General features: G+C 46.0%; 1 protein-coding gene across 4 annotated transcripts in view; it reads left to right on the top strand.

Moving 5' to 3' along the window:
- The window catches only part of SATB2 (SATB homeobox 2), a 142008-nt gene extending 130177 nt beyond the window's left edge, over positions 1 to 11831 (top strand). For all 4 annotated transcript variants that reach the window (XM_064515172.1, XM_064515175.1, XM_064515174.1 and 1 more), the window contains one exon: positions 8702 to 11831. In XM_064515172.1, coding sequence (XP_064371242.1) covers positions 8702 to 9157 — 456 coding nt within the window. In that variant the 3' untranslated portion in view covers positions 9158 to 11831. The remainder of the gene's footprint in view (positions 1 to 8701) is intronic.
- Positions 11832 to 19828: the final 7997 nt, after the last annotated feature.

Here is a 19828-nt window from a genome sequence, read left to right as displayed (position 1 = left end):
CCAGCTCGTCATTAGGAATAGCAGAGTTGGAGCAGGGAAAAGCAGAGCTGACCCGAAATCTTTGACAGGCCCTCCATGCAGCCCCAGCCCAACTCGGGCTGTTTGGAAACTGCCAAGCAGGACTCTGCACACAGTAGCACCCCAGGCTGCAAGAGAGAGCACCAAAGAGCCAGAGGTCCACAAGTCTCGTGGTCTTGTTTTGAAGAAGATAAGTGTTAAGCGAATGGTTTTCTGCCCCTTGACGCACACGCGGGTGGTTAAAGGCCCATGCCGTTTGGATGGGACTCCAGCTCGTTTCATGGTGCAGAAGGGCAGCGCAAACCTTCGTGGGGCTGTTGCCTTCGCCCTCGTGGGGAGGCTTCCTCGCCGTGGCAGGTTAGAGGTGAGAGGGGCTTGCCGGGCCGTCGGAGCGCTGCTGCTGAGGGAGACGCATGAAGCCGCCCCGCTGCCAGCTGCGCTGGCCGTGCCCCATCCCCGGACAATGGAGCCATCCATCACCGCTGCCTTCAGGAGAGAGTCTGCGGTGGCGTTGTGCAACGCTTCCCGGCCACAGCGGCCTCCCTGTCACCAGTACCCTGGTTTCTGCCAGCAGCAGCCGGACTGGATCCGGCCTGTTGCTTATTTATACAGTAGGTATGGGGTGGCTCCACCTGTGTTTATAACACTCCCAGGCTGCGTCGAGATACTTGAGAAAGAGGTATTTGCCATTGCGCACAATTACTTTGCCGTAAACCTAAGAATCTGGCTTAAACCAGCCAAAGATGGGAAATTCAGGGCTAATCCACTAACGTTCATCAGCATGAGCTCATTTATGCTACCCCATAAAATCAGCCAGTTTTCAGGCACTCATGCAGCAATGAAAGTTGTGCCTGTGCTTTTGTGGGAAGAGTTGAATTAGTGTTCAAGAGAGAACAGTTACCCCAGGAAACACCGGGACACTGCTCAGCATTGCCAGAGTTTGGTGATTTATTTTTTTAACATTATACAGACAAAATAGTGGCTATTGTGTAGGCACGTGCTGTCTATTAAGAGAGATCAGGAAAGGGAAATAAACCATGCATTACTGAAGAATAAGATCATGATTGTGGTCAAGTGATGGCAGCATTTTTTTTTGTCTTTGTCAAGCTGATTTGTAAACATTCTTCAAACAACTGTGCAGACAGCAGTTCCACGGCTGCTTGAAAGAAAAGCAAAGACAAGAAAAGATTACCATGCACAGATGTTTTACAGTAACCTTAGCCCTGTCCAAATGTTATCTGGTCATCTCCAGTTGTCGTTGTGAGCTATGTTGCACATGTAGCCTCTTAGCAGCGTGTTGTAATCAGGCTGTAATTTATATTTTATCTCCAGTGATGATAGCTCTTAAAAATGTGTGGTGTATTTGCTCTTTGATGCATGCTAAGCTCCTGTTAGCATTAATGGGAGCAGCGTGCAGGGGGTGGAGGGAGAAGACACCTTCCCCTCCGCCTTAAGTCAAGATTATTTGTGTTTTGCTAATGCTTTATAGTTATCATTTTGGGTGTGATGGCAAATGCAATGCTCAACTGAAAGTTTGTTTCTTTTTCCTAATCTTTATTTATTTTCTGTTAAGATTAATAGAATTGTTGGTTTTTTTCCCTCCTTTTGGAAGGTTTTGACAGTTTGGTCCTGGACAAGAATTGCAGGATCGAGGCACTATTTCAGACACTAGCTATTCGTTCAGGGTTTTGCCATGTTTTCTGATCACTGTCCATTTCCTGCCCTTAAGCAACGCGACTGCCGTAAAGCAAAGGGAAGCATGAGGAATGTATGCTCAAAAGATGTTGAAATGAATGGCTTTGACCAGCTCACATTCCAGTCTGGAAAATAAACTTGTTTTTGCGTTTGGATTCCCTGTGGACCTCTTTCCTTTCATTCCACGTCCCTCTTATGCTCCTTTTTGCCTAGTTAGAGCGGATCATAGGTCAGAGCTGAGGAAGGATCAGGCCTGGGATCTGTGTGCCCATATGCTGTCTCCAGGGGTGGTCAGCAGCAGACAAGCAGGGAGAGAAAAGGCCTGAATGTTTGGGGGATGTTTTACTGGTTGACTGCTCTGTCTCGGCAGCTAGATAGGACCCGGGGCTGCGGGCTTGCAACTTGTTCTAGCCAACAGCTCTTAAAGATCTAGTCTGCCGTGCATGAGATGGGGTACATGCTACCACAAACTTGTACCATAGTTACCTCTAGTAACGGTGTTTACTCTTGTGATGCAATTACTAAACGACATAAAAAATGCACAAGATGTGCTGCTAGTATTTGAGTTACAAAATTAAAAGAAGCTCAGACTGAGGTTAGATGAAAATGAACATATTTATCCATGTCAGACTTCCTACCATTTTGCACGCTCATATTGATTTCTTTTGACATGGTCTTCTTTTATTGAGTACCATATATTTTTTTAAATCCCTTACCGATAACAGTACCTGCTAAGGGCAATTGTAAAAGGAAACTAAAATATATTAAACCTGCCTGGAGTCAAAATGTAATCTAACACCTGTAGTCTGCAATTTGTCATCACTTCATAGATACTTTTTCTTTTTTAATAACAGTTTTGGATTTTCCTGAGTTTTGACCTTAGGATACTGTATAATCCAAGAAAAGCAGGGAAACTAAACCACAATCTTTAACGCAGGTTTATGGTGTCGAGGTGTGAAATCACCACTGTGAGAATGAGCCCAAAGAAAATACTTCATTTCAGGCTGGTACTAGTGTTGCAATGTTTATCTAAATGAATATATTTTTGCGAGGAAAAAAAAATAGTGGTCTAAACCACTTTTTTAAAAGGAAAAAAATGAACACAGGTGCAAATTGTAACTTCTGCTACAGTTTCTCCTACAGACATTCCTAGGAAGCCTGTAAAGTGTCTTGGCACAGTGATTCTGTCTAATTAATGCTCCTGCCAGTGCGACCCCAGACTGGAAGGCTCTTAGGCTGCAACCTTGTTTGCTGCAGTGCTTTGATCCATTCTGTTCTTGTACATTGCTGCATATGAAGGTAGGCTGCAAGAGACTGGGGGTAGAGGGTGTAAAGTTGTTTGTTTGAATATATAATATCCCACAGATCATTCATGTAAGCTCTTCTAAGAGAGACAGGCAGTACAGCCTCCCAGACATCAGGTTTCTTTGCAAGGTGATAGAGATCATCTCTTGAGTAAACCCCTAAAATGATAAATAGGTGTCGACAGTGCTGCCTGAGAGCTCATGGCTTGCAAAGGTGAAGTGTTGCAAATTTCAGCTCTCCATAAAATGCAGCTGAACACCTTGTTTTGTTTTTTTTTTTCTGCTTGGCTTTAGCTAGGAGTTGGGAAGGAGCTTTTCCAGAGGGCTTGCTCCCATGGTGAAGCACATCCTGGATCAGGTTTTGCATTGAGTCAGATCGTTGGCAAATCCTGCTGACTTGCCTTGAGTGCTTGTAAGGCATATAAGAAGTAACGGGTGTTAGATACACTGAACCACTGTTTTGGAGATCTCTGGTATTCTCTCCGGGTGCTTTTGTTTTGGGCTCCTTAAAGCCTTGCTCTCTTTGGCATAAATATCATTATGATGCAGTGTTGTGGTTGGCTATGAGAGCAATGTAAATGTGAAGGACAGGAAAAGTTAGATTCCTTCCCGCCATGGGAAAAAGGCCAATCTGTTAAACTTTGCTCTGCCGGAGCATGGGTTATGAGAACGGGTACTGGGCAGCACAAGCCAGGCTAAGTGCTCGTGAGCACTTGCACTGTCCTTGCGAGGAGGAAGGCAGCGTCTGTTCGACAAGGGCAGCATCCGTCGCAAATGTACAGTCTTGCCTTCCAAGAGCTGAATGTTTTTGGCTTTTCTGATAGTAAGGGGCACCTCATCATCCCAGCAAAACCTGTCAGAAGGAAGGAGCTCTCCTGATGAGTCCTGTCTGCTAGAAAGGGTACGACTGAACCACACTCCGAAACAAAAGAGTTTGGGGTTTTCATGTCGAAATGCAGTTCCTGTTTCTGATCAGCTGCAACAGCTGTACAGGCAACAAAACGTGTCTTTGCACAAAGCGAGTGTTAACCTGTACCTCACTGGCAGCTGGTGCATGTGACTGCATGTGTTTTCCTCCATTCAGGCATCTTCCCTGGGTCCCCTTAGCGACTTACCATTTTCATGTGTCCAGTTCTAGCTAGGAAGTGGGTGGAGATGGAAACGAACATCAGTGGAATAGCAAGTCTAGCCAAAATTAAATACAGCACAGACACAGACGGCAATTACATGACGTTTGTTCAGTTTGGGTTTGCTCACCTCTCTTTGCTGTGGGAACGTGTCCGTCCCTGTCCAGCTAAGTCAGCTTCCTCACGCGGGATTGTCCCGAGCCGTGGGGAGTGGATACCCCTCAAACAGCACGGTGATCCCTCCCCCCAATAGTTCTTGGCCTTGGATTTTAGAAAGACCACAAACCCTTAGCTTATTACAAGTAATCCTGATCACTCCCGTAATGATACACTACATTATATACTCTCCTAAACTTAATCATTCAATATCTCACTTCCTTCCCTGTAGGCATGTACTATTATATTTTACACATGGCTTCCAGCTGGTTTTCATTGTGGCCTTCAAATCATATTTCAGTACAGTGCGATTTAAGACCAGTCACTTTATCTTTTAAAGTCAACTTCCATCATATTAGTTTTTTTGGAAGTTTTCTACCAGGACTGGTTAATATGTTTGAAAAAATGAGTTTGTCTGTGAAGATAAAGTCTGTCTGGATGAAATTTGCTAAAGCAGCATCTTTCATACCAACTTTCTTCCGAAACGGTCAGAATGTAATGATGCCTGTAGAGTTTAAAAATGAGATCTCTCGAAGGGGTGGAAAAAATAAGTCCTGCGGGCATGGAAGGAAATCTCTATCTTCACATTTGATTCGCAAGTAGATGGAGAATCGGCGAGGAGGGCGGGAGGGAAGGGGAAGTCAGCTCCAGATGGCGGCTGATGCGGAGGAGAGGCGGTCCCGGCTGCGGCGGGGCAGCGGCGGGGCAGGCCACGGCGGGCCGAGGGCTGCAGCAGCACGAGGGTGCACGGCCGCGGGGAGTCTCCTGGCACGGGGCCGGTGGGCAGCTGAGCGGGCCGAGGGGAAGCACCTGTGGGCCGGGCCGGGAAGGGCTCGCAGGAGGGCAAGGCGGGCGGCCACGAAGGGGGCAGCGCGCGTGCACCCTGCTAGGCACCCAGCCAGCTTTCTTTGGGAAAGGCAAGCTGGATGTGGCCGTGCTTTTTATACCTTCTCTCTGAAGCCCACAAGCACGTGGTGTTACCGGCAGGTCAGACCTGAATTTGGGGGGTATCTGCACTGGAACTGCGGCCTGCGCTGGTACGGCCGGCTGTGCTTTAACCCCGAGCAGGATCAGCAGGCACCGCGGCTTTCCGCTAGGTGAGCAGGACAGCGCCGACCCAAAACGCAGAGCGTGTAGCGCGCTGGGCAGATCAGTGTCTGAAGTCACTGGAAATCTTACATGCAGGTCTAGGAGCATAGTAATGACCCCAAAATCTGAAAATCTGGAACTGCCAAAAACGGACAGTTTCCTTTGTGAGGACGTGGTGTGCAGAGCCAGACAGGAGCTAACCAAATGGCCCAAATAAACACCTGCGTTTTACAAACATAGCTCTAAGCAAATGTTTAGCAAAAAGTGAATTCATGTTTCATATCAAATCCTGAACCTCAACTGTTGATCTGTTTCCCACAGAAGAGCGTACTTTCTGTATTAAATAGCCTGTATTATCAGAAGGAGAAAGAAAACTGATCACAGTCTAAATCTGGAGGAAATCCTACGTGTTTATGCATCCGTGTCTGTGTCTATGGGTAATAGTGTATTGTTAACACCATTAGAGATCCAGAGCAAGCCCTAGAAGTCAATGAAATTATGAGTTTTATGTTTATGTAGCAGTGGCTTTAGGTTTTTGTATTATTTAAGAAAACAGTAAGTCAAATAAAATACAGCCTGTTTCTAACATTTTACACGAATAATACCAGGGCTATGTGTTTTCTCTTCTGGAGAGGACGGAGAGGTCACTCCAGAAAAGGAAGGGTTAAGTAAAATTATTCTTTCCCTCATGCTCTCAGCCCTCTCTTTGGTTGATTGCTTTATAGATGCTGTAGGCATCTCTTCATCTCCTTCAAATTAAACATTTTACTGCTGCTGATCCTGTATTGTTGGATTTTTTTTCATCATGATATTTGATTGGAAGTCTTGTAACATTTTTCAGGCTGGATCATTTCTCATGCTATTTGTCAACTGAAAAGGGAAAAAAAGCCACTTCCAACTCCAACAAGAATGAACTGAGCAATTCGCACCCTTTCCGGCTGTGTTTCCATCGATGTTAGCTGCTACTTGAACTCAGCGTTCTGATTAGCAGTGCTGCTTGAGGCTTTTCATGTGGTGCTTTGTGTAAATTCACTGGCAGTTTATTCGTGGTGTTAAATCCTTTTCTTTTCGTTTGTTCTGGGCCCTGTGGTGTCAGGAGACGGGATCCGCGGGCACGACAGCGGAGAGGCGTAGGTATGGGCTGCGTTAGCCGTTTGCTGGGCCGGGTCCCCAGCTCTGCCCGTGTGTGTGCTCCCTGCGGAGGTAGGTGAGGATCTGACCCATCATTTACAAAGACTCTGTTTGCACGTCAGTCCCTCTCTTTGAAAACAAACCACGGACAAAAAAGAAATCCTCGAAGAGCAATCGAGTTACTCGGTGCGTTGGAACATGATGCTCTTTCACTACAAGAGGTGGTCGTAAGGCAAAATATCTGTCATGCCCATGTGAGTTCCCTCCTCTCCCCCAACTCCTTTGCTTGCTCGTTTTCCTTGACACCCTGTTTGTGTACATGCCTGGAAGGAAAAGGAATCCATTGGCGCTGCAACATATTTGCAGTGCCGCTGCCCACCAGCGGCTCTCGCCGCGACTGTGCAGCCCTGCCCAGGCGCGGGTGTGCCGTGGCTCATCCCACGCACGGCACTGAGAGCAGAAGCCCCTGGAGTCCGCGCCGTGCCCTGCCTCTTTGACCGACACGACGCAGCACCTCAGTGTCGTCCCACTTGGACGTCGGTGTGCCGGCTGCTGCTGTCGGGCCTAGTGCAAGCAACGAGCCGTTTCTCCGTTTGCGAGTTGGGTGATTTTCACAGAATCGCTTCTGGGTTCGGCTCCTTGGCAAAACTTTTGTAGTGGGTCGTTGTTGTGCAGTTTCATGCTACTTTTAAAAAACTGTTGCTATAGATCACTAGCAATGTGAACTATTACGATAGCAGCATTTGACGAAGGAAATGAATACAGGGTTCTTCAGCCCAGAGCCCCTTTATTTATTGCAGGCCTTGACAGTGTGATGTTCCTCAGCGGATTTCCCTCTTACATGAGTAACTCGCACAGTGTAGGATTTCACTGGCGGCTCTGTGTGTGTATAAAATCCAGTGCAAGCTCTCAGCAAACTTCCAGTATTTATTCTTATTTTTTCCATTTAGAGTTTGAATGTTTGAACGTTTCTTGATGTTACAGATTTTCTTGATGCTACAGTGTGCAGCAAAGATGTTTTTTCCTTTGGGTGAAGAGCCAGAATTTCCTCTTACTTGTAGAAGGAAATACTTATCCATATTGATTTTGTTAGCTCTGTAGCTTTGAGTTCTAATAATTATTTCCCTGCATCTGAAGAAACCTCTGGGCAAATACAGCCTTCAATCCTGTAGGGGATTTTTGCTGGTAATCTCTCTTGTATAGATTTGGTTTTAAAGAAAGCATATGTAGCTCCTCTGTATTTCTAACAGTGCAGTGGAAGTATTTTTTTCCCTGGGATACACAAGGCCCTTTCTTACTCATTTTAAGTGGCTGTTAGGAAGATTAAGAGCTACATATGCTTTCTTTAAACTTGCCGAAAAGGAGATACTGCCAATGAAAATCTGTTACAAGACTGATTTGCCCAGAGGCTTTCTCAGAATGCAGGGATATAATTATTTGAACTCAGAGCTCCTAAACGAGTGACATTAATACAGATGTAATACCAAGAAATCTGTTCAAAAGATACGTTAAAGCCAGCTCTGCTAAGCAGCTGAATTGACTGCAGTGTCACTGTTCATTGAAGGGAAATTTGTTCAATCTCTGGACTTCTATTATTTAGTTTTTTTGCCATAAAGCAGTTGTGGTGGATTTTAATGCCAAATCAGTGTTCGCGATAAACTAGCATTCCACAGTCCCACAAGTGATTAGGCTTTGGTGGTACTGGGCACCTTGCAGAAACAGTGGGAGAGTCTCTAGCCTAAAAAAGCAAGCGGAGGAGGAATGGAAGGGGAGGAAGAGGAGAAAAGTGGGAGGATGACTTGTCCCAGATGGGACAACTGGTCAGTTGTCATGACCACTAGACTATAACACGTTTTGACTTACTTTTGATTTTGGCTATTTTATATTTCTTTTTATCATCTATATTTTGTATTTATTATTGATTGTGTATTTTAAAAATGATTTTATATTGTTTGGCTTTTATATTATTTTTTCCCCTTGTCAAGCTGTAGTTACTGGGACAGCTGTCCTATAGGTACGAAAGGTAGCGGAAAATGAATATTAAGTAGTACTTTTCTTCACAAAAGTCAAGTAGACCCTCTGTAGAGACCTGCACAACTGCCTCTTATCTCGAGCATCAGGAGGGCTGTTTTCCCCGAGGGTCACCGTGTACATGAAGTGTGTGTCTGTTTAATCCTGTAGGTCCTCCACAGACAGCAGTCCCAGCCTGCAAAGGAAAATTCACCACCTAGAGAAGAGGCTCCTCCTCCGACCGCTGAGGACACTTGTGCCAAAAAGCCAAGATCCCGTACCAAGATATCCTTGGAAGCTCTAGGTATCCTTCAAAGCTTTATCCACGATGTAGGTCTCTACCCTGATCAGGAAGCCATTCACACCCTGTCTGCTCAGCTGGATCTCCCCAAACACACCATCATCAAATTCTTCCAGAACCAGCGTTACCACGTAAAGCACCATGGGAAGCTAAAAGAGCATTTGGGAACAGTGGTTGATGTGGCAGAGTACAAGGATGAGGAGCTGCTGACAGAGTCCGAGGAGAACGACAGCGAGGAGGGCTCTGAGGAGATGTACAAAGTGGAGCCCGAAGAGGAGAACCCCGACAAAAGCAAGGCAGCCCCAGCGGACATCGACCAGAGATAATGCGAGATAGGAACACAGAAAGCAATACATTGATCCAAGGATTTTCTGTTTTTATTTTCAATTTTTCCTCTTTTTACTTTTTGTTTGTTTGTTTGTTTCTGATGCGCATGATCCATGTGCAAACCGAATGAGTTCAGCATTGCCCAATCAAACATCGCCTTGACACAGACACTTGAGCGTTACACTTCCTACATTTGACTGACGTAATCATTGTAATCACATAGGATTATGCCTTCATTAATCTTGCACTTATGAAAGGGACATCTAGCAAGTAAATGGGAAGAAAAAGTCCTATCATATCAATGAAGGAAAATTTACGACTTTGTGTGTGTATATATATATATTTACATAAAATATATATATATTAAAATTGCATGGGACAGAACTTTACAACCTGGAAGTATAGACTGTGAAATGAGTTCTTTACAGATGAGACTTGTTTATGTATTAAAACCACTTCACAATGAGTTGCTTTGGCTTTTTGATAAACTGCCGCCTGCTCTCAGGGTGTGGTGACTATTTTTGAATTCCTATTTATTTTCTATGTTTTTCCCTGATTTTTTTTATTATATGGCTTCCTATCTGGCAACTCGATGGGTAATTTTTGAGGTATGTATTTAAAGACGTAAATCAACACTGCCAAAAAAAGAAAAGAGGAAAAAAAGAGAGAAAATGGAAAAACAAATCAGGGCACCTTAAAAAGAAAACTAGTAAGTTTAAAGTACTTTAAACACAATGCACACTTAAAATGATACAGCATGTTGCATTCTCTAAACTCTCCTTTCTGTAGTGAACAGATGAATTTTAACGGGATTCAGAGTGACTAAACTGAAATTCAGTGCATAGAAGACTTGTCCATTACTGAGGTCTTAATAGAGAAGAAAAATAACGTGTTGAGAGTTGATGTATGGAATTCATACTATGAACCACGTTTTACTGTGGATTTTATTTACCTGTTCTCTGTTTCAGATCTTAAACTTTATAAGCTTCCTTCTTGTTGTTGCTTTTTGTTTTTATTAAAGTGAAAAACACACAAACACAAATGTAAAGTTACGGTCGGAAACAAAATGCTGCACTCCCAACCATGCTGTCGGGGTAAACGCTGGCAGATGAAGGGATTGCATTGCTGACTTCCCATCCACCCTGCTTTCCCACCTCCCCTTTATTCCCGTCCTCATTGGGCTTCCTTGTGTGCTGCATTTTGTGCCAGTGGAAGGAGGTGTTTTCAGCCACCGGTCTCCGGCTGAGCCCGTGTCCCGCGCACGGCAGCCCAGGCACGGGCGCTTTCGGGCCCTCGCTGCCCCGCAGCTGCAGGCTGTGAGCGCGGGGCAGCGCACGCAGCCACCACACTGCCGGAGGGTTGCGCAGAGACCTAGCGTAGCGGCTACGTTACATAAAGCAGAACTAATGCTGACTGACTCTTCAATGGCATGAGCACTAAAGCTGCAATCTACTATAGTTCCTAACTGTTTTGAGGCATCATGTCGAAAGAGACATCAAGTAGCATTTACTTTTCACTTCCGTGCAATGATTTCCGAGAAAAAAACCTCACCTTCACTACTATTGCAGCTCGATTGAATTCAGACTCCTGTTTAAACTGCAGTCATAACCATACCAACAAGTTTCTGTTTTTCTTTCTTTTGTTTTTTCCACATGGGCTTTTCATGTAACCTTGACAAAGACCTCATGCAATATCACTTTGAAAGTTATTTTCTGTTTACTACACCAGGCAATGTAATATAACTGTTAATACTATTTATATATTTGAAAGGTATAAAAGGTAGGAGTTAAAAACAAAAAAACAAACCTCTACGTGTAGATATTTACTCAGAACAGACAATATACAGGGAGAAGACGTTGCAATACAAGCTAATTCTAGCTGCTCAGTAACCTCTGGAGTTTTTAAGGGATTTTTTCAAAACTGATGTTTGAAATATAAGAGTATCTCTGCATAAATTTCATATACCTTTGCAAAATAATTGTGGGTTGCTTACTTACGCCCCTTTTGCTCTTCATCCTTTATTTCTGTAGTATGCTGCAGCTTTAATCAGAATTTCAATGGTTGCTGCTTTATGTTTCTCTCAGAGCTACTCTTTCAAAACTGTCTTCTTATCCTGTTGCTGAAATCACTCCATACATTTGAAAGGAAACTGAATTTTGCCAAGCTCTTGTAAGATTGTTCATCTGATGATGGCATCAACATTTGGTATCTTTTACACTTCAACCAAAAATTTTATTAGGTATTTTTTCAATGCTGAGTCTTGCGTTTTTATTTTCAATTTCACTGCCAATTTTGCAGTGGTTCTAAGTGAATCTGTGGGCATTTTAGCCTGTGGTCTTGCCAGAACTTTGCGAATTACAATGCATATATGTCTATTTATTCAATATCCATCATATAATATCTATTTGGAGAAAGAAACTTTTCTTGTAGTGCCTCTTAACAAAGCACAATTTTCCGCCTTTTTTGTGAAATAAAAAATAAAAAAAACAAATTGTGTTTTATCGCGGTATCAACAATGTGAATAAGGATTAACATATTGTAAATGTTCTTTTTTCCATGTAAATCAACTTTATCTTTGTTATCACTAAGTGATAATTAATTTTTAACTTATGTGCATTGTTAGGCTGTTAGAATTTTTTGGTTGTTGAAATAAAACGCATTCAATAAATATGACTTAATTTGTCAAGTAATTTACTGGGCCTTATTTTTTTCCTGATAAGTTCAAGTGGCGCAAGGCCTACAGAATGGAGCGGGGAGGTCCTGTTTGCATATGAGAAAGAGTTGATGAGAATGGTGTTATTGGGGTTTGAAAAATCTGCATAAGTCCATTGGCAGCAGTGCAGTTGGCAAACTTCTGTCACCCAAGACATGTATTGTGTTCCTGGCTTTTTATGTACATGTACGTACATACGCACAGAGCCTCTTAGGGGAGCGGGGCGAGGGTGCCGTTCAGCCAGTCGGAGTACATGCTGAAAACACACACATAAAGATCCACTTCCAGTCTGCTGTCGTCTTTTGCTGGTAGATTTTTTTCTGTTTATAATTAAAAAGCCACAAATGACTGCGTGTCAGGAAACTTTTGGAGCACACATGTCCATGGTTAATGGACATAATAAAAGGCTTTATAATATTTATAGCAGGGCATCCTACTGAGTGTCTAGAGGAATGGCGGAAGGATTGATGTATCTCAGAAATGTGTGAAATGATTTTGGGGAGAATAAAGATAAATGGAAAAAATTGCTCAAAATTCTTAAGCTGACAAAGTGGTGAGTGCCTGGATTCAGTCCTCACAGACAGATCATATACTGCACATCAGACATGAATTGTCTAGGAACTGAGATAGAACAATTTTTAAAATTATTTATTATTTTTCTATAGTTTCAATGCAATAGCTCTTCTTTTCATTGCTCTTTTACATCCTATATGAAACATCCATGCACTCCCTTGAGAAAAACAATAAAGGAGGGGGGGGAAATAACATCTTTTGATATCCAGCCACCTGCTTGTCACTTGAATTTAATCTGAGACCAAATAAAAACAAGTGTCTGTCTGTCCAGCAAATGTTGCAGCACTTGGAGGCTGTGCAGAACAGCATTTGGTTGTGTGTTGTTGGGCTGGAAGGCATAATTGCTTTATTTGCACTTAACTCTGAGTGGGTCCCGCGTTCCCTTGCCCCTTGCCATGGGAATAATAAGCAGGTACAGACAAATCTAACCAACCTTCGGAGATACAGCTGCCTTGCGTGGCCCAAGAGAGGTAACGCAGGAAATCTGCAGCCTGGTGTTAGCGAGCTACTTTTGCTCTGAACTGTTGGCCACGTCCCGATGCACAAGGCAGGAAGGGCAGGTTTGGGCCCCACTGCTCCGAGCGGGCTTTGGGGGCGGCAGAGGGCAGGAAGGGGCCTTCGGAGCTGCTCCCGCACCCGCGGGGATGCGGTGAAGATGCTGACGGTGCCCTTTTCTGCTTGCTGGTGGGGCAGGAAACAAAAGGAGTAGCAGCCCTCACTTTGCTGATAGACAACTTTATACATGCACTCCGTGTATGTGTGTGTCTCTTAAATGCAGAGAAAGACACACTCACACACACATGTCTCTTAAATGCAGAGAAAGACACACTCACACGCACATTTTAATTGGGGGAAAAATCCTATAAACATATGGGTTTTTCTTCCAAACCTTAAGAGAAAAATCATTTAATAGCTGCTACAGCAGAAGTATTTCTATTAGTGCTTCTACTTCTCTATACTTTACGTGCTGCTGCTGCTGTATGTTGTTGTTCATGTTTTAGTCTTCCAGACATATGTATTTCCAATTTCAAACCTGTGTGACTGAAAAATAAACATTTTAAGATTAGTTTAAAATGTTTTTAAGATTATGAATGTACTGTCTATTGCTTGCAGTTCATTGTTGCTTAGATAAAAGTATCTGTTCAATCTCTTCCCACTTACTTAGTAACCAATTATTTGCTCTAGACTAAATGGATTAAAATCCTTCATTGATGAATTTCTCTTTCTATCCTGAACCTATTAAACATGCAGGGATAAAAGCGAGATATGTCTGACAGTGAGCAAATGGCATCCTAAAATCATAAACGAGTCATTACAAAAAATCTCCACTTACAATATAAAGTGCGGTGATTAATTAAAGATGCAGCTTTAACTTATTTATAGCCATTAAAAAAACATACCAGTTTTAACACAAAATAACACAAGCCAAGTCAGCCAGGGGAGAGATGTTGGCAGCCTGAGTATTAGAGAGTAGGAAATGTGACAAAGCCAACAGGGAGAGGCAAATGCGGGCCACCCTCGAAACCTTCGGATAAGTTTGTGGAGGTAACGGTGGAAAGAAGTGGAATAAGGAAAGGTATTACGGGCATGGGAGTTCAGGCTGCCCTGCCAAGATCCCTTTCCCTTTGCTCCATCCAAGAGCACGAAAGCTCCATCTCGTTCCAACGGCAAGGAACCCGCGCGCCCGCTCCCTGGCTGCGGCGCAGATGGCGGGTAGCTTGGCAGCCCGGGCATGTGCGACGGGTGAGTCAGCCCTACCTCCGTCAAAATGATGACACGGGTGAGGGAGAGACAGCAGTAGTTCAGTCACTGATTTCTGCAGACTTCTCCCCCTTCCTTCTCAGATTTTTGATTGCTGATGGCCAAATGCTGGTCGTGTTCAGCTGGCGGGAGTGGTTAACTGATGCTGGGGGTGTAAAAGTGGTGGGAGGTGAGCACCATGTGCTGAGCCTGTGAGCTGAGGTGCAGCTGTTGCTGCTCCTCTGGCTGGGTTGGCTATGCCAGAGGAGGTGTTGCTGTCTCTGCTGGTGTCCCGTGTGTACTGTGCTCCCGGTCCCATGGCTGCTGGGAGGTGCAAAGTGGCTCCCACACTCCCTATGCAAGGTGGTGTGTGCTGACGGCAAGAGGCAGCCAGTCTGTCCCAGGGTAATGGCTCAGGAGCTACATCTAGTTCCTCTGAACACGAGTGGCATAACTTATCCTTCAGGAGGTTCTGGTCTTGATCTGAAGATGTCAAGAGCTGGAAAACCTACCATTGCCCTCAGTAGTTTGTTTGAATAGTGGTTTCCCTCCCTGTTAAATTTGCACTGTATTCTAATGGGAATTTGTCTGTGTTTCACTCCCAGTCCTTGTGTTTGTTAGGCTCTTCTCTCGTGGGTGAAAGTCCCAGCTACTGAAGGATGCTTTTTCTCCTCTGAACTGGCTGTTTCGATAAGATGAATTCTCCTGACTGGAGGCCTTAGTGCTCAACTGGTGCTGGTTGTGGCTATTTGAAGGAAAATTCTACTTTTGTTAATGGCAGAGTTTCCTCTTTTGAAAGAGCATCAAGATAGTGACAGGAGATGTCTTTTTAATGAATTCTCTGCTAATAAGAACCCTGAATATTCATAGATATTACCTGTCACTATTTAAGCTACATAGTTTTATTCTGAATGTATGCTACCTATTTGTAGCATTTCATTTCATCTTATTAGATGTGACAAGCAGAGCATGCCCTGGGATGAGGAGAAGATCTCAGATGAAATGCTCTCAAAAATATTTTGTTTTTGTGACCAGTCTTAATCAATAGGGTAACTGCAAGGGGCAGAAGTGCAGGTAGTGTTCACTAGCCAATTCTTGTCAGATGAGGTGCGGGGTAGGCACAGGGTGGGTCCAGAGCTCTTCCCCAGAATGAGAGGACTGTAAGGCTGCTCTAAGAACAGGGATGGTGGGAACACCATGAGTAGCGAGGTATTTGGGTCAGCACGGGTAAAGCTGCGGCAGCCTGAGAGATGGTTCAGATGATTTCAGACACAAATTGGAGCCATACTGAGGTAAAACAGCCCTTTCTGCTCCTTCAGGCAGCTGAGAGATCCAGACACAAGGAAGATACTGTCAAGGGAAGATGAGAGAAGATAATTTATCCTTTATGGTTCACACAGAGTTTTTACATTCAAGAAAGGACAACAGAGCAGGGTTTTCAGTTCTGGGGCAATGTGTGAAAGTGCTTCGTGCTGCTGGGACTGCCAGGGCCGGGAGCAGGCCCCGTTCTAGGAGTTACTCTGGCCGAGTGAAAAAATTTAGCCGGCTGTGTCCAAGGTCAGCTCTCTGCTTCTAAGAGCTGCTGTGATGAAAGCTGGTACCAGGGAGAATGAGCCAGATCTGGGCTTCCTGAGTGACCCCAGGAACCACTGTGCCCTGTGCAGGAGCATGTTGTGGGTGGGTCTGCAGCATCACCCCCAAAAGGCCACACAGGCCTGCAACCGCTCTGCAAAGAGTTGTTTTCTATTTCATTTCGTTCAATCGTCTCTGCAGATTGCGCTGCTTTGTGCACCGCAGAGCTAGCGAGACTGCGCTAGAGGTAGTGTCTCAGGCACACATCGCTGAGCCATGAGCCGCGCGTTGGCATGTGCCTCCCCTCGAGGAAGGACACACAGCGGCAGACTGGTCTTGCCAAAGGGAAGGGGAGTCTTGCAAGGGACGTGGAATAGGATGAGACCTGAGACTGCAGTCCTCGGCCAATGGCTCCACCCATGGTCTTCACAAATGCCTCTGTTCACATTTAAAAGCCATTTTTCCCCTCGATTTGTATTTGAAAGGCTATTCCAGAATCTCATTGCCCTGATGGTTGTTTTCACAAGCTATTTAGCATCATTTGTTCTGTGTTAACACTGTCCTTTCCTTCAGTTTTCCACACCCAGTGTCCCCTCCTGACCTCTGGCCACCCATCGCCAGGGTCTTTGCAGACAGCAGCTGCACCCTCTGCCAGCGGAGTGTCTCCGAGCGGAGCAGGCGGGGCTTCGCCAGCTCGGGCCGCATCCTCCTCGCCACGTCCTACGTCGCCACCCTGTTCTGCCAGGCGTGCGAGCAGCCACGCGCACCTCCTTCCACGCTAGCTCTCACCGTGCGGGACCTCCCAGCTCCTGAGTTTCCGGAGGTCATTTAAGGACAACGCAAGGCCCTGCAGAGCCCAGACCCTCAGCAGAACCTTTTGGGCCAACGGTCTGCCCACCCGGAGCCAGCCCTCGCCACCTGCGCCCTCCGGGCAGGCCCTCCGCCGCGCCGCAACGCCCCAGGAGACGGACAGCGGGCCCGGCCAATCGGGAGCCAGGCTCCTGGTGCCCTAGCCAATGGGGGAGCTGGCATGGGGGGCGGGCTCTCTGCTGAGGTGCTGTGCTGTGTCCCCGCGGCGGCCATTTCGGGGACCCGCAGTGGCCATTTCAGTGACCGCGGCAGCCATCTCTCCCTGCGGAGCGAGCGCCTGGGGCCTGCTCTGCCCCACTTTCCTGCCAGTTCCCCTGGCAGCGCTCCACGGGCGAAGCCCTTCCCTGCTCCTAGAGGAAGGGAAGCGCTCGCAGCGGCCCAGGAGTGAACGCAACCCAAGCAAGGGCAGGCAAAGCCATGCTCCGGCTCTGAGAAAGCTTCCTTGGTGCATGGGGAGAAAACGAAACGCCCCGCGCTGGTGAGGTAGTGAACAACCACAGCACACACACACCCCCGTCACAGGAACACACATTAGTAAGGACTAACTTGGAAGGCAGCTGGAGTCACTAACTTTTCTCTGAATGCGTAGAGGTGACAAAACGTGGGTTGTGAGACACGGGACAAGCAGCATCAGTCGGTCCGACACGGCCCTGGCGCTGGCCTCCCTGGCACTGGCCTCCCTGGCCAGACAGTCCCTTTCATGCCAGCATGTTCGGGGCTGGCAGTAAGTTTCCTTCACCATGTTGGGAAGCCAGCAGGACGGAGGGGCTGAGAGTGAAATAAATCCAATTGCTCCAACGGGCCAAGAGCTCAGCTTTGCGCAGACTGGAGCGAGTCCCTGAGGAGCTGCGACCGTAATGGGGAATAAAGGCCACAGAGGCAGCACGCCCATGGGGAGAAAGGGCTGTAAGTAGGCCTTGTGCATTAAAGTTTTTACCTTTTACGGTCCCACCACCCGTAGCTTGGCCGCTTGGCATTGCCTCAAGGGAGCACTGGAAATGAGAGAGATGAAAAGTGTCTGCTGGTACAATTTTGCAAGGGTTTGGGGGCTTCTTCAGGCCTTGCGTCCATTTAAAGCCACATTTGGATTGACTCATGAAATTGTGGTGGGTGTTTTTGTTTTTCTGGCTGGATCCTGCTGTCGCTGTATGCAGTTACGAAGCGCTCTCGGCCTTTGATGGACCCCTCCGCAATTTTAGCTCCTTGTGTTTTATCTCAAGGCCTTGGGAACCTTTCCTCTTTCTTGTTGCCTTTAAAAATGTGTGTGTGTGACTGTTGGGTGAGCGTTGCCTCCATAACTGATGGACGTGGTCTTGACAATATCCTTTTTAAGCGCCGTTCCTTGTCACATAAATACCATCTATCAGTGCCTGTTGTCTTTATAGCAATCTTCAGCAAACAGTTTTATTTCCAATCAGAACATCACGCATTGATCTAAACACTCATCTGTAATGGATCAATTTACATTAGGAGAGCAGTATTCTAGCATTGCTGTTCATTATATTGAAAGAAGTATATGTTTAGTTACAGGCTAAAATCAATTAAACAGCCCTCTGCCTTTTGCTTTAAGAAAGTCAACAAGCCAGTCTGTCTTGGACAATTATCCAGCTACAGCTCCTTCAAAAAAAGGGCTTCCAGTGTCAGCCTCTTCCTCAGAGCTCCCTGTTTCTCTTTCAGAGGCCTCTTTTTTAATGTTTTTCTTGTTTTGCAGTCTGGTAAAACACTCAGTTAAAACGCATGTGAGAGAAATGGAGGCAGCCTTACTGCTGCTGCTGTGGAGGGGGCTTTTTGAGGTCCACATGGAGTCATGCAGCCAGAAGGGAAACCTGCGCTTTCACCAGAAGGCTGCCTGATACCGTGACAGGGTTTATGTGGGAGATGATGAAAAATGCAGGTGATGCTGTTTGTTTCTTCATGGGCAAGATCATTATCTCCCGGTGGCCCTGATTTTTGTGGAGGAGAAAAGGAGGAATTGGAGGGTGGGGAGATTTGTACAATGCTCTGTTATTTCTTCCTTTATTGCTAGAAAGAAGACTGCGAAGAGTGCTGGAGGCTTTCTGAAAGAGCAAACAATTTTAGTTGGCGATGCAGCTACAGAGAGAGTAGGAAGCTGCAATTTCAAAAGCAAAACACATAGGGGAACTGCAGGGCAATGCAATGCTGGGATTTCAGGAGCGCATCTCTCAGGGCTCTGGTGGATATGGCCACGCAGATGAAGGCACTACCTGCCCCAGCCCTCTGCCAGGGCTGGTGTCCTCCATGGTGGAAGGAAGTGCATGCTAGTGCTGTGCCTGCCACGCGTTGTCCCTATGGCAGGGCCGGTGAAGGTCCTGGGCTCTGGGCTGCCATCCATGCAGGCTCCCACCGGCTTCTGCCTGCCAGCAGCAACTGGCAGAGCTCACCAGCCAGGGTGAGCCCCCACCACTGCGGTGGAGCTAGGCAGGCCAGACCAAGCCTTGACGCTCCCACACCGGGTGACTGTGATGAGGAATTTTGGCTTTTCTTTGTGCAAACAGTCCTGGAAATACCAATGGACAGGCAAACGGTGATCAGCTGTGGTAGACTCTTTGTGACAAGAGTCCCCTCAAGACCTGATGGACCTGTGCTGTGGAGGATTTGTCCAGCCTTGCTGTTTTTTATATATATCCCTAGATCTTTCTGTGGTCTGAGACTTTGCCACTCGTTTTCTACCACCCTGGCAGCTTCAGCCCTTGTCTTACTCTTTCATTACACGCACAAAACATTGCTGCAATGCTAATAATAATAATGAGAGGGAAGGAACAGCAGATATTACAAAGCATATTAAGAAATTGATCTTTGTTTTGCTCTTGAATAAAGAGGCAGACCTCGAAACTACTAAAGCCATTCAGTTAATTGGTTATTGGCTCTCTTGAGTGATTATATCCACCCTAGTTCCACCAAGTTCAGCAGGTCTCGTGCTGGTCAATTAGCCTTTGGCATCCAGGAGGGAAATGCTTCATTCAGATGTACTCAGAGCCGGAGCACGTTTCTGCAGCATAAGGTGGACTGAGCGGGAGAGGTTCCCCCATGGGCAGTGTGTGAACTTATGAGCACTCACGGCCTGAATCCTGCCCTTGGACTGGCACCGAAAGGCAATTTTTGCCTGTGCCCTGGCCTTCAGAAAAGGTGGTGGAAGGATCTGCCCCGGGAATTGGATTGCAGGAAGACAGCCAAAACGAGA

Source organism: Dromaius novaehollandiae, chromosome 7, assembly GCF_036370855.1.
Source record: "Dromaius novaehollandiae isolate bDroNov1 chromosome 7, bDroNov1.hap1, whole genome shotgun sequence".
NCBI lineage: Eukaryota > Metazoa > Chordata > Aves > Casuariiformes > Dromaiidae > Dromaius > Dromaius novaehollandiae.
This window is presented reverse-complemented; position numbering and strand designations above follow the sequence as displayed.